General features: G+C 39.4%; 1 protein-coding gene across 1 annotated transcript in view; it reads right to left on the reverse strand.

The window, feature by feature from the left end:
- Window positions 1–16,016, reverse strand: part of b3gat2 (beta-1,3-glucuronyltransferase 2 (glucuronosyltransferase S)) — a 61,919-nt gene that overhangs the window by 19,913 nt on the left and 25,990 nt on the right. Inside the window, exon 2 of the mRNA XM_085478429.1 lies at window positions 13,305–13,449. Within this exon, the coding sequence (XP_085334555.1) occupies window positions 13,305–13,449 (145 nt within the window). The remainder of the gene's footprint in view (window positions 1–13,304; window positions 13,450–16,016) is intronic.

Here is a 16,016-nt window from a genome sequence, read left to right on the forward strand (position 1 = left end):
CAAAGAGGCGACTGGATTTCAGCCATTCAAAGACAAAATATAACGTCCTAGAACCCTCCAGCTCACAGGTTAGTCTGCTCCAAGCATTTACACAAAGGTCAGTCTGCTGTTGTAGTTAATGCGTCATTTTTCTTAACATAATTGGTGATATAGGTTACAAGCAAGTCTGGCGCTGAACAGAAATTGTCGCGCTATGCTCCTTTATTTATTGTGCATAAATAGTGAATTGTCCTGACACAATATTGCGTTTCGCTTCTGTTATTATGGTACATTGACAAAAACATATACTTTTATTCACAGGATAAAACAGGTTTTTTGTATCACTAATTGCCCAGTACGATTACAGCATACAATATTATTGTCACTGCTACATTTCTGTGATGCTACCAGAAATTATTTCTACTACTAATTAATTACCGTTGAGCTCAAAGGTCCTATTAATAAACGGTTAACGAATGTGTATTTATGAAGACGATTTGTGAGACTGGTAAACTTATGATACGTACGATGGTCTTTCGTTCTACACGGTGCATTTCAAGGTCCTGCACCCATCCGTCGGTAAACTGTACCTGGGCTTGTTGCAGTGACCGGAAGTTACTAAACTTCATGAGTGTATGCACTCACTCCAAGAACCGTATAATTATAAATATGCATATAAATATGCTAGGATGAGATAGCTGACTTCATCTAACTAGCAAATGTTTTCCAGGCTACGTTGGTGATACAGTTTTTTTTAATGTGTATGATATTTTTGTCATGCGATTTTAAAGCTGGTCCTACAACCGCATCCAAGAATAACATGCAGCTTATCTCAGAACTGTCGGTGAAAATTATTCTTGGAGCTAGGTTTAATTGAGCTGCATTTTAAAGAGGTGCAATTTCACAATTTGTGTATATTTTCTAAGTTCACTATTTTGTATGTGTTGAGAAAAACACAGATTTTAAAATTACATGGTCTAATATTTACATTTAGCATATAACTGCAACATTATTTTTTCGTTTGTTTTTTTTAAAGACTCGAAAGGACTTGAAATTCAAAGTTTCAGACTTGTGACTTGACTCGGACTTTTACACCAGTGACTTGAGACTCGACTCTGACTTGCCTGACATTACTTGAGACTTGACTTGAGACTTGAGGATAAAGACTTGAGACTTACTTGAGACTTGCAAAACAATGACTTGGTCCCACCTCTGGTATATAGTATAAAGAGAGCATATTTCTCCCATATTGCCTTATTTTTATTGGATCCCTGATAAATCCAGAATCAAGTTTAAAATCCTTCTCACATACAAGGTCTTCAATAATCAAGGCCCCATCTTGTCTTAATAACCTCATAGTGCATTACCACCACAATAGAGCACTTTGCTCTCGGACTGCTGCTTTACTTGTGCTTACTGGGATATATATAACTATGTGTTTACACACAACTTTGCATTTAATCATTAGTTTTCATTAGTCCCTTTTCCTGCCTCCCTCACCCACATCCATCTCCCAGATAGCTGCCTCTCCCTCAGCCTGGCTCAGCTGGAGGTTCCTTCCTGTTAAAAAGGCGTTTTCCCTTCCCACTATCGCCAAATGCTTGCCCAAAGGGTTTCTCTCTGTATTACTGTAGGGTCTTTAGCTTACAATATAAAGCACCTTGAGGCGACTGTAATTGTGATTTGGTGCTATATAAATAAAACTGAATTGAAATACTGAAAGCAGCTATTTTTTTTAAATTTGACAGTCTTTTCTTTTTATGATGTTCAACCTTTGGACATCCACTAGTTAATTGAGAAACCATCGGAGGTTAGGGTTAACGACTGGGTCCACTTAATGGCGACCCCTTTTTATCAAGTTGGTGCCTCTGTGGAACACACAAATGAAAAAGAAGATTTTAGCAGAAAAACTGAAATGTAACATTTTCTAATTAAAAAAAAGACTGAAGTAAAACAAAACTCATCTTTAACACTCAGAAGACTTATCACTCTAAAGCCACAGGCAAATTCCCTTTTTCAAATTAGCTACACAAAGGCACACACAGGAAAGTGCTGCAACACCTCCACAGTTATTAGGTTATGTTGGTGTCAGGCTCATTACTGCTCCATGTGCAATACTGCAGGCTAATCACAGAGATAAATGGCGCTCAGGTGGAGTAGATAAGCTATTAGAGCTATTACATGATAGGCGTCTCCTAAACCTGCTGCCAGCCACTGGACGTCACAGCTTATCTGAGCCATTTTTGCCCAAGAGGAGGTTGTCCAGACTCTGTGCTAACTTTGTCCCACTTTATACCTGACCCACTCCAGCTGACCTATATGACTGTGTATCTATTGCAAGTAAAGCCCATCAGCAAAGGGTATATAAGCGTGTTTGGAGAGAGAAAAATGTTGACTGTAGTTCATCATTATTTGGGCCCTGCATATAAAGCAAGTTAGAACTGTTTTCTTTTGCATGTATAGACATTGTTTTGCTCAGCGTAAGCTTTTAAAGACATTACATTTGTTTTTACTGAAGGATCAAGAGTCTAAATTAGTACAACTCCCCTGTTGGGGTTGTACTTTCTGACTTCTCAGGAGCTCTTAAGGCAGAATTCTAGTAGCAGTGCTGAACATCACTCGCTGGTCAAACAGTTTCATAAAACTTTTGTACAACTGGACTCACACTGTAGCACTCGGTGCCACTAGGATCAATATTTCTTTTAATGTTGACTTGTCTCAGGTACCCAGCTGTATTTGAACATTTGTTATGTTTTGCTTGATCCTGTGATGATGAAGAACACAAGTGGGTAAACAAAAAAGTTTAAAATGTAAAAACTGGGTTTCCCAATCATGTTGAAGAAAAGGTCTCACTGATTCTGTCAGCTGATCACCCGACCTTTTAAGGACACACAAAATGCAGCCTGGTGAGTAAACAAGCATTCATTCTTTACAATAAAGCTCCACAGGGCAACTTTAACAACAAAATTACATACTCAGCCACCTGATGAGCCTAAAAAGCAGAAGACAAAGAATGCATCAGCACGCAGCGGACAGGGGAGCTAGCAAGAAAGCTCATAAACAAGAAAAAGTAAACAAGAAAAAAAACATTTGCTGTTTGATTTATTGTGGTTACATACAAACTTATTCTGGAAACAGTGAAGGAGGGTACGTCTGTGAGTCTCCTGTGCATTCATTTATTACATCTATTCATCATAGTCAAACCACACTACATACAAAAAATAACACATTGTTTCCCTTGTGTGTCAAACTGATACACAATCACTCTTTGTTTGAACTTTTCTTAAAAATTGTCTTTTTATAGAAAATTGCAAAAATAATTAATTCCTAATTCAGCTTCACTTGCACCTTTGTATTTGGGACTTCTTGTTCAAAAAGGAGCATTAGAGCATGACCACAGCAATGATTTCATTTAAAAGGAAAAAATATTTTTTGGGGATCCAATGGATTCAAGTTTTCTCCACCAGCTCTTTCCTCACTACAGGGACATTTCAGAGAGAAACAGCAGGTCAGGCCAAGGTTTCTCAGCCGTGCCAGTCCCAAAGTATTAAATAGTATCATCAGGCTAATACTCTTATGACAATCTATTTCTGAGTCCCACGAAGAGGCAATACTGGCAATACAAACACTGCCAAACACTAATGGAGCAACGCGCTGCACTCGTGTGCACATCAAAGCTCCATCTACTGATTTCATTCAATGCATAAAGTGTAAAAATTTCCATTTCACCAACGTTTAAATAATCTGTCATTCCAACTGCCACATATTCAGTGCTGTGGACAGGAGGGACCCACAGCTTATTCATTTTAAATAACAGCACAGTAGGAAAGTGTTTGGAGGCAGGAGCAGATGGCTCGTTGCTCAGTCTTTTGGGATATTTAAGTTCTTAAATCTAAACACTTGGTTTTGTTTGTGGTAACATATTTCATAACATTTTAGGTGACTACAGATATAATGAATACTAATAATAAAAACTTTATTTGTATAGCACTTTTCAAAACACAGAGTTACAAAGTGCTTCACAGCAGGAATAAAAGCCACATGCTGAAGATAAGTATGTTAAAATAGACAGACAGTTTTTAGACCCTGGTTAGAGGTTCAGACAAAAGCCTCATTTTTGCCTAGCGACTAAAGCTGCAACCTGTCTCAATACTTGTGAGAAAAAGGCCTTAAATACTACCTTAGCCAGCTGACTCCAATCAGAAATTAGGCAAGCGGACTCCCAAAGCTTGTGAGAGCTACCTGGTACCCTGTCCTAGACTTTTGTTTTGTGGCCAGTTATTGTTATTGTTTTCCTTTTGATAATGATAGTGGCTTGTCCTTTGTGTTACCAAGTCTTATGCTTGTTGCTGTCATTCACTGCATCCAGCTGAACCAGCCGGTTGTGGATAACCTGGCCATTCGGGTATGCAGGGCGTGGGTATGCAGACCACTTTGAAAGGCCTTGAGATCACCATTGTTGGCGCTGTGTAAATAGAATGCATGTTTTTTTTTCTTGAATAAAATTTGTAGTGATTGAATATTTGGGTAATATCCCTCTTAGAGATGTTTTCCAAATAATTGCCATGTCTCACAGCTTCGGCTGACAGATAAAGTGGTCCATGTCTTCCATTTGATTCCTTTTTCTTCCGGTCCATTATTCTCTTATTGCCTCGACTTTAATGTCGAATCATTTCCTTTTTACCTGAGCCGGAGTCAGTGCTGCGGGGGGATACAACAGTAACCGCATGGCTTATTGGAGCCCACGCATCATTTTTCTCTACTGTTGTTACTCCTGAGGAAACACTTTTGAAAAGTGTGCCTTCTCCGACTTCCACCTTGGAAATGGCTTGAATTTCTTCAGCAGTAAAATTATTATTGCCTTAGCTCTCTCAAACTTTACCACTTACTCCATGCATTCTCACTCACTATGTGTTAACAGACCTCTCTGCATTGGATCATATTTGTTAATAATCTCTGTCTCTCTTCCACAGCATGTCTTTTGTCCTGTCTTCCCTCCCCCTCCCTGAGGCTGGTTCTGTTGGAGGTTTCTTCCTGTTAAAAGGGAGTTTTTCCTTCCCACTGTCACCGAAGTGCTTTCTCATAGGGGTCATATAATTGTTAGGTTGTTGTCTGCATGTAATATTGTTGGGTCTACTTTATAATATAAAGCGCCTTCAGGTGACTGTCGTTGTGATTTGGCGCTGTATCAATAAAACCGAGTTGAACTGAATGCAAACAAAGGCAAATGTGTTGGCTTACATAGAGAAATGAGGGTGTGGCTCTGTGTAGATTTACCAACATACAGTGGTAGAAACAAAATTTGCCAGTGCACATGTGTCATGAACTCTGAGTCTCCACGTCGATTCCTCTTTTGCTCGAATTAAGACCCTGTTCTACACAAATATTAGTGAATGAGGCCCATTTTACTTCACAGAGTCTGGGACAGATCCCTCTGACTAAACAACCAACAGATTATTCTGCTAGTAGTGACCTAGTAACCTCAAATGTTTTAACATTTAATAATAAAGGAGGCAAGTCCAAACAACACGACCACACAAAAAAGTATTAATAATTATTGATATAAATTGTTAATAGCAAGAATTCAATGTCTAAAAACATTAAATTCAGGGGTTCAAAAACCCAGGACCATGACAGGGTGCCTTTGGATATGTTGTCAGTCTCACCATCTAGTATCAAAGCTAGACAGTTTCCTTTACTAACAGTATTATATTATATGCTGTTCTTCATCACTAGCTATAAGTTTAGCTGTACATGCTATGGTTATAGCTGGGCTGACCTTTATAATAACACTAGTAGAAATATTGCATGATGAGGCAAAACACATTTAAAATCCTTCTGATATCTGGAGCAGATTGCAGTCTTTGACGGTGAGAGGGGAGAATGAGTGTTCAGTTGAATGAGCGGACGTTCTGTCCATGGATGATTTTGTGCTAACAGCATGATGCAGAAACATTAAGAGGACAAAGGAGCGCATCATGTGGAGGTTATATATGTATACTTATCAAACACAGGGAATTAAGTAGGGACTGCATCTTTTTTAAGCCTATCTTAAAAGATAAGGTTCTTAGAATTAAAACTAAAATCTGTACACACCAACCAACCCCAAACGGCTTCATTTTAGCTGTCTTACTATGACTTTCGAGCTGTCTGTCTGAACTGTGTAGCATCTTTCTGTGATTTTAGCTGTGGTTTAAACCTTCTTTTTGTATCCTTAGCTTTATAGCTTGCTGCCAGTCTGAGTCTTTAGGTATGTAATTAACTTTTCTCACCTACAGGCATGGATTTAGCCGTTAGCTTACTATGGTTACTAGGTTATTGTGACCCAGTAAGTAACAGTACAGCAGAGAGCACACACATAACTAAGTAAAATGAGGAAATAGAAAGCAAGTTGAAATGTGAATAGAACATAAAATGAAAACGAGAGCAATGTCTGGCACAGCCTTATGGACTTTATTGATTAATATTAGCATGGTGTAATGTGAGGCTTTGATAGCCTGAGGGAACTGTGTGATCACACTGTTATGCTATATAGCCAGTTTTCAGTTTTGATTTCTCATTTTATTCATCTCTTCGGCCCCGCCCATTGCTCTTTGATTTAGTTCCAGTTAAGACGTTGACAGGAAGTGCAAAAGAGTTTATCCAGGGTAAAAACAGACATAAGAACAAAGTACTGTGACACTGACATCATAAGCTAAAAACGAATGACCTTCTTCTGGAACCTCCGTCGCCCTTTCATATACCACAACAGTGTTCCTCTTAGATCTGCTTCAGATCTCAAGTAAACAGTTTGTGGTGTGTGTAGCAGAGAGATAAGTTTGTTTTTTTAAATTTGTTTTAAATAAGAACAACAGAACATCCAAGGAGAAAGGTGTCAAGTTCCACCACACCATGTGACTGACAAGTGGCAACTGGAATTACAAGCACCTGACAATGAAAAGCAGACAAAATCAGACAGAAAGAAGTGAGAAACAAAGGCAATCCAACGCCAGGTGTTGAGTTCAGGAAACTGTGTTCTGTACTGTAAGTCCAAACTTCTCAAGACAACTTTAGCACATTACATCCTACTCATAAGCAAGTGTGACTAATTATTGCATCTTTGCTTTGAAGTATGATTATTTTCATGTGCGTTTGCTTGGCTGAAAGGCAGCTGAAAGCTGGGTAATAATTTTCACATAGAAATTCTCTTTCTTTTTATCAAAAAGTACTCATGTGTTTTTTCCTGAACTTTTAATAGACAAACTCAGACTACCTTTACTTGTGTTTATACTTATGCATAATTTAGGAGCAAGTAAATCTGGATTCCAGGACAACATTTTAAAAAACAATAAAAAAAAAACAGAACCCCCCACAGATTAGCAAACTGAGCCAGAGGATTTGTTCATTTCCTTCTCCATTTTTGAGCTGAACTGAATTACAGCGTACGCAATCATACGTAAGTTATCAGCAGTGCTATATTTATTAGGATGGCCTGATTCTCTGGTTCTGACACCTTTATCGCTGGCTATTTAAATCTGAAAGTGTGCACTTCGGTCCTGACTGTTGGATTTAAAATGCACTATGGTGGTATACAGTGGCAAAATTACACAAATTGTGTTACTTGTCAGACTTGCTCCCGGGCGCCACATTAGCAGAGCCATACGGCCAAATTAAAATGGATTTTACTTTTACATTAAATTTGAACCTGTCCAAATTGATATGTATATGTGTCCCCAAGCACTTTCAGTCTGTTACACTATATTTTCCTCGTGTGCCACAAATTTTATTGTCTGTTGAGTTCAGCTTCTTACTCGGGTCCACTGGGGTTATTAGGGGGTTAAACGTTTTCATGTCCCGATCTCAGGAAGCACCCCAAAGCGTAAGCATCACTTCAACAACAGAGAGACTGTCTTTGTGTTGCCATGTCTGTGCGTGCTTGTGTTTCTGTATTTGCTCTGTGAGCCCGTATGAACGCATTTGCTCTGTTCTGCAGCTGTGATGCACTTTAGGAAAATTGCATGCATGAATATGTGCGTGTCATGGAACATCAACGCCTGTCTACTTGTATCAATTCAAGTGCCTGCAGGTGTGTGTTTGCCTGTGTTTTTCCCCCAATAGACACATGATGTAATTGTATCTGTGTGTCTGTGGGCACATGTGCATATTCACACACACACATGCTGAGGTGAATAGTACTCCACACCATCATTGTCCAGGATCCATTGTGTCTGGCTAAATGAGACCGAGCAGTAGATGGGAAGCTTTAGTGGTCTGCTAACAATACAGCACTGTATAACACAATACTATTAGGACACGCATTGGCACTCACTCAGCACTCTGCAGACACCCTATTGTAAATCCCATGAATAATAATTTAAGAGTGAACAAAGTTTGGGTCGCTCTCCCGGCTCAGCCATTGTTGTCCTTACAGAATTTAAAGCAAAAAAAATGCTTTGTGTTCAGGGCTCGGCAGTAAATCTTAGCATTGCAAATTGACAGCGTAATTATATAGTGCGGTGTAAAAGTAGGGCTGATAATTACAGTGTGTGTGTCAGTGTATGTGCTGTGTGTGATTAGGTGATGGTTTGAGGGAGAATGGAGGGATGAGATCTTGGCCCGCTCCTGTTATCGTGATTTAATTAAAACCAATCCCAGGGGCCGACCTGCGCACGTGTGCTGAGTGTGTCCTCATTGGGGTTTGGAACGATACAAGCCTGCAATCGCTATAGCCTGCTATTGTGTCACTTTCTCTAAACATTTAACAAACAGCATCTTGCGCAGAGGGTCTAAATACAGTGTATGTGCGGGTGAAGTGGGATAATGACTGGGGACTGGCAGGGTGGTATTATTTGGTCAGTGTGATGAATTTGCTCTCGGGTCAAATGGAGCTCGGAGGCTGATCACTAGTCTGATTGGATTTTTACACAGGAGATATGAAGATGTAAACAGATTGATGGGGATGTCTGCTTTGCTCTCCATTAAGTGGATTATAAATATAAGGACCAATTTGGAATGAAGTGCTCTCTTCAGAACTCACACACCTCGCACACGCTTTTTCATTCATGCCGTCAAAGTTGTGGAGTAACATCGGTTCACTCTGTGCTAAAGTTTGGTCACGACTTAAAGGCTTTCTTTCTGTTGCCAACACAAAGTTGACAAAACAAGGTTAATGTGTGTTGCATCAACAGCATGAAGTGATCAATGAAACCAATAAACCTGATGACATAAACAGGACACCTGTCATTGCCAGTAACTGTCTGCTCCAATTATAACAATCTGAAATCCCTAAAACCAAAAATCTGGCTACAGTTTAGGATTTAACGCTGATTTCATATATTAATAACAGAAAAACATGGAAGTAGCTTCCGTCTGAGAATTAAAGCCAATCCAGAAAGTATCCGGCAGCCATGCAGCTGTGGATTATTACTGCAGAGTGAACATTATCTTTGAAGAACATTACTTTTGAACCAAGTGTACTAATACAGCTAACATCAGTGCTGCTTGTTAGGCTAGTATAGCTAATATTCTCATTAAATCAATTAGATGCCTTATTCCCATTCTCTATTTTTTGTTTCCCATTTTTTGAACTATCCAATTACAATATGATCACGTGACACTTGAACATTGAGCTTTCCATACTCTGCCTTAAATGAGACTGTTTGTTCAAACCTCCATTAGAGCTGCAACTAGGGGGCAGTGGAGCCGGCTGTAAATATTGTAAACAAGGCAAAACATTCAAACGGAAAACTTTAGCAAACAGTTACTTATTGAAACATCCTGTATGGGGTCATGTATGTGTCCACCTGACAGTATAGGTCCAAAAATCAGCTTCCTTTTAGCTTTGTTTTGGTTTCAAGAGACTCATGAGAGAAATGCTCCACTAGCTTCAGTATGTAAATGTTTACTTGATGTTTATTTCTGGCAGGTGTTGCAGTTATTAATAGGACTTTTTCACCTCTGACAGCAACTGCCTGCTGCAAGTCAAGCAGAATGATGAGAATGAACTAAGTCAGTAGACTTCAACCAGCTAAAAGACACTAAAAAATCTGCAGACAAGCCAAGAAGTCTGATAATTCTCTTAAGATCAAATGAAAACGACCAGTTTGGGGTCAGACACAGTGGCTTTAGTCTTTGTTTAAAGCGGACACCTTAAGTGTTAAATCAATAAAACCAAAGCAAGGGCCAAAAACATCTTTTCTACAATGGCCATTTGAGGCCAATAGCAAGTCAGTCCCCACAGATGTTAAAATATCCAAATGTACAATAGATGTACATTTGGATACTTTTATGCTGGCTGTACATGGGACACACTGGGCAACACCTTTTAACCTTTGGATTCAAGGGTTTTCAGTTCCATTGCCACAGTGTATAAATTCAAGCACATATTAGTGCAGTCTGCCATTAAAACATTTTCTGGCATAAATGTCCTGTATCTACTACTATTACTACCTCTACTACTACTACTACTACTACTAATAATAATTATTATTATTACACTCTTATCCTTTTGTCCTTGTAAGTGTTGAATTCCTCCAAAATGAGCTCAGCAGTTAGATTGGGCACTCAGGCTGCTATTTATTCTTTGGAAAAATATAATAGAAGTCATAGTAAGGTAGTCCTGCATAACATAGTCAATCACTAAACTGGTTTGTGCAATGAATGAATTCAGACATCTATTTATTTATACACTACATAGACAAAAATAAGGGTCCCAAAAGGTCCACACGTCTTAATCTTTGAATTCCACAGGTTTATTCTTTTCATTTATTTATGCCACAGGTGCATAAAATCGAGCACAGATTGCGTGAATACGCAGTCTGTTTTTACAAACATTTTGGAAAGGATGAGTTGTTGTAAAGAGCTCGCTGTATTCGAGTGTTGTGTCCCATGATTGCAACAAGTGAGCTTGTGAAATTGCTTTCTTCCCAGATATTCCATGATCAGCTGTAAGTGCTCAGGAGAAATTCAGCCATGAAGTGGGGAAAGTGGGGATGCCAACTATTGAGGTGCACAGTGTGTAAAGGTCACCAGTGCTCTGCTGACTGAGTAACTGCAGTTTCAAACCTCCTCTGGCATTAACATCAGCACAAAAACTGAGCACTGGGAGCTTCAGGGCATGGGTTTCCATTCTGTAGGTGTAATGTGTAGATGGCAGCAGCTGCTGCTTTGACTGATAGGTGTGCCGGCACAGGTAGGTAACCAGCAGCTGTCATCTGAGGAGTGTTTCTAGAATCTGCTTTATTTAAAAAACATCAGCTGCCCAGTTTCCTGGCGCCTCCGACTTTTTTTTTCACCCCTCTGGCTTCTTTAAATTCAAATTCCTCCCAGTCTGTTGCTGTTCAGCACTGTTTTACAGCGCTCTACAATCCCATGTGGTGATTTCTCCGGAACAAACAATCAGTCAAAGTAGCACAGCAGGTCCTATGTGGAGGTCTTACAATCAGAACATTAAATTGGAAGGATCGGATCTCATTTTATGGCAAATTAATCCATGAAAAAACAGAAGCTCAACAGAAAAGCTGTCTGATCTAAGCAGGTAAATTCAGGACACAAGGAACACGGAGTAATGTTTTCTGTTTGGTTTCCTGCTTTGATGAAAGCCAGCAGGCCGAAACACTCCAACTGGCTTTAACTGTTTTGTAATCAATGAACTCGTCAATAAAACCTTTTGAAGCTTCCAGAAAGAAGTTAAAAAAGCAACCAAAGTTGCATAGTCACCTCTATTATCTGACTCAGCACACCCACAGATTCAGAGTGAGTGCAGTGGCATTTCTGCAAACCTGTTTTACAGTTTCATAGCCCCACATGTAATGGCCAATTTCCTATTCAAATAACTCTGCTGTGTAATCCACAATTTGGCAACGAGTGGTAAGAGTTAAACCAACAGATGGATGACACGTGACCTGAATTCTAAAGCCTCACAGTGACTGATACAGTATCTATCAACTGTAATGATACATTTAACCAGCTGATTTGATTTTAAAGCGCTTGATGATCACGCCTGGTGCAGATCTCTTTTAAAACTATGACTAAGATACAGACAGAATGAGACACTTGCACAATCTACTTCTCATAGCTCCATTGGTCACACTGTAAAGGTAATGCTGAGTCAGACTGGCTGCAAACATGATTTAGCTTTTCTACACTGCAATTTCTTGTTACTCATTGCCTGACATTGCCGATTAGTTGCGACAGGTCATTTGGAAAAAGTCGTACAAGTTCTACTCGCTGGCAGCAAATAAATCTGTGGTTCGAGTAATAGTGAGTCAGTAATAAAATTGTATAAATCTGGATAAATTAATGACAAACATACTGGCTGGCTACAAGCAACCTTACTGAATAAACCACATATATGTAATATGTATGCCACATTATTGCCTTAAGAAAATTAAGTGAAGTCAGCACAAGAGAAGTGGGTTATACCTGTTATCTTGAGGGGGCACTACGGTGCTTAGGCTAAGTCACATGAACTTAATGTAATATACCAAAGGAGCAATGTTATAAATGTTAAGCCACCTCACAAAATGTCACTATGAATGTTTAGATGCTTTGTATAAATTTTGGAATAATTATGCTCAGTATGAATGTTTTCTATTGCGTGACAAGGAACTTCCATGTGCCCCATACACCGCACAGCCACAGGAACACTGGTTTTACTAAGAGTTTAATAAACAAGAATGCTGATACTGTTCTCGGCAACACAAAAACTAGAAAATGCCCATAAGAAACGCAAATCTAAACAACAAATATCTGGGAAAAAACTGATCCCAACAAGTTTGAACATAAGAATAACATTTTTTTTAATTATATAACTTATAGTTTTTCTTTTAAACCCCCCCCTATAAAGAAGTCACTGACAGAGAAGACATATGAACCTGTCTGCATATCTGTGTAGCTCAAAAGATATCCTTGATTTCTTTCTATAGTTAAGTACAGCATCTTGCTTTAATGGCCAGACATTTTGCTAGTAATAAGGGAGCCACAGACATTTGGTTAATATAATAAAATGTGTTAGATTTTTATTGTGAAATGTATACTTGAACTCTTTGCCATGTCAGCTGACTGTCCACATAGGACACATTCAGTTTAACAATTCATCTTTTAGATTTTGGAACTTGAGCTGTCTGCGTCCTCCTTTTGGACCATTTGACCTTAAACCAACTTATTCATGCCAAATTCATTAAATGGATCTAAACCTTTAGCTACTTTTCTTTAAAAAAATATAAAACACTAATCCGGATCCATATATCTCTCTGGATGTGGGGACATGGATGGTAGAAGCTCGTTATATTTATGTCCGACCAAGTAATCCTTGCGCTTTAGCTGATGTACAGATTGCCTCTTACCTGCCATGTCGGTGGCAAAAGGTCGGTCTGGCCTCCAGCCAGTGTACCAGCCCACAACTTTACCCCCAGACACCAGGGGGCGCTCATATGCTCTGCCACCCACAAATCCCACAGGCCAAATGGATACACCTCGAGTACTACGCATCTGCAAAAAAAAGAGAAGGGAATGGGATTTAGTGATGACTTCCTGCATGCGACCATTATCACAGAATGTGTGAAATGTAACTATTTGAGAGTTATTTAAAAACAGCAGGAGCAATGCTCCAATGTTAAAAGTCCATTTAATGTAGTTGTAACGACTCTGACCCCATAGAAGACCACATTTTTTTATCTGCACAATCGCTTTGCTTGCTAATCACAATACTTGTTCTGCAATAGGAAATCAGACACAGTGTCGGAGCCTACAGGCGACATCCACCCTGAGGAGACGTCAAAGGCCCCAGAAAGTTGGAGACTGGGCGTGTGGTGTTGACTCTGAAATTAATTACTTTTGTGTCAGTTTGCATAAGCGATTAGACATCTTTAATTTCAACTGAAATGTGGGTGAGAGCAGCATGCAGAGAGTCTGTGGCTAACTGAATGAGACTAAATGAAAGTGTGCAGCGCGGAGCTGCCTTCCATTTTCACAGTGAATGAATTTGCACACAGCCCGAAGCAGTGCAACAAGAAATGAGACGAGGAGAGAGAGATAAAAGACTGGCGATGTGTGTGTGTGTGTGTGTGTGTGTGTGTGTGTGTGTGTGTGTGTGTGTGTGGTGGGGGAGAGGTTGGACTGTGCAAGGACCACTGAGTTTTTGTGTTCAAGTATGAAACATCTGTATCTTGTCTTTGTGTATGGATGCATATGTGTCTGCGTGACATTCCATTTTCCACCCCTGGCCACCCTGAAGCCGTTCATTGAGACAGCGCTCCTCATCGCTCACCCAAACAGCCTCCAGCCAGTCGCTCATGAGAAAGCAACAGAACAAAACCAAATCAGTAAGCAGCACTGCATTACTGCAGCCAGACATCACACAGAGTTCTAGCTTTTAAAGCCACGGGAAGCCAAGTGTATATATAGCACAATATAGAGAGGATTTACAGCTCTTTGCAAACTTCTAAGCAGGAGGAGACTTGGTGTAAAAGGTTAACATATGTGTTAAGTTGAAATGTGTGGCTGGTAAATCTGGATTACACTAATAGTTAAAAAATTAAGAGATAAAAAGACTTATGGGGATGTTAGTTCAGTTTATGTCTTCATACAAGGAAATAAAGGGAACACCCCGGTTATATTTTGGTCTTTGTTATATCGTTCAGTGTTAAATCAGTATTTTCTAATTACACTTTACATCTTCCATGGCATTACTTAACTCGTGAATGAAAGTATACCGTTATAAGTTAAGTACTGTTTAAGTATTGTGTTTTGAATGAGATCGTGATGTGAACGTGATCGTGCTAGGCTAATGGACTGGCTAGCGGGGGAAGTGAGCCTCAAGTACCGTAGCGATGCTAAGGCACGTTCTCAGTTGTGTGTTCTCTATATGTCTTGTTGAAGTAAGACAGGATGCAAAGGCTGTAATTAATGCTTGCATAGCTGCTCATGTGCTGTATACGAATGGTTATTTGCTATTTACGGGCTGTGAGTTACAGTACATTGTATTTCTTGATGCAGTGATATGTATGTGTAACCGGAACAAAGGCTGAGGCAACCTGGTCACTGCGAGCCAATGTTATCTATATTTATGATGGTTAATGTATACTCGGCAAGGTTATTCCTGTACTTTTGACAATGCGCTGACAGCTGTTATGCCACACGTTACAAAGAATTGCTGGGTCTTATGAGAGGCGATTAATGATTTGTTCCCCTGTTGATGAGCAGAATAAATCCTGCAGTTGAAACGTAAACAAGTTCATGATCTGTGCCTCTTTATTTCAATACACAGCTGCAGGATCTAGGATCGCACCCCTCCCAGGCACCTGTCACACCAGGGGGGCAACATTGGCACTGTGCAAAGAATAGCTGAGAGCATATGGGCAGTAGACAAATAAAAAATACTCTGAAAAGTTCATGTTCACTAAGGTATTTCATATAGAATAATTCTGAATAAAGTGAATATTTCTACCTTGTTTTAACCTTCTGAGGTCATCATAGGTAGTAACCATAATCCTAACATCTGGAGAAGAGGGGAACCTACTTATTATAAATTATTATTTTCTTTGTTCCTTAATTACTAGGAGTTGGGAGAACAATTGCATAAAAACTAAATTATATTTCCTACTTGCTTAAATTTAGGGTTAGGGTTGGTGGGGTCATCACCAGTGACGGTTTCACACTTAGAGATTTTCCATGGAGTTCCACAGAGGGGAAAATTCTTTGTACCTGTCCCTGGTACTAAGCCCATACTGGTCACTACTCACCTGATGGATGGAGGTGAATCAGCACAAGTAAAACTGATAGCCTATTAAATTTGTGTTAACAGTTAATATTGATGTTTTAGTTGAGGGGTGGAGGGGCTGTCAATCTGCTACTGACAGCCTAATTAAAGAATGTCCTCCTCAGGCAAAACACATATTGAGCTCAGTGACTGGAGTTCTGAAACTGAATGAACTGAACAAACTGTAAGCTGCTACTGATGACACCATAAAATGTTGGATAAGATTTTAGCACAGTTCTCAAATGTTGTGCATGTAAATGTTGTAATATTAAAGTCAGTTTATCACAAAACTGATTTT

This window comes from Copadichromis virginalis, linkage group LG13 (genome assembly GCF_057382275.1).
Source record: "Copadichromis virginalis isolate Kocher_CV1m ecotype Utaka linkage group LG13, C_Virginalis_male_GT1.1, whole genome shotgun sequence".
In the NCBI taxonomy this organism is placed as follows: Eukaryota; Metazoa; Chordata; class Actinopteri; order Cichliformes; family Cichlidae; genus Copadichromis; species Copadichromis virginalis.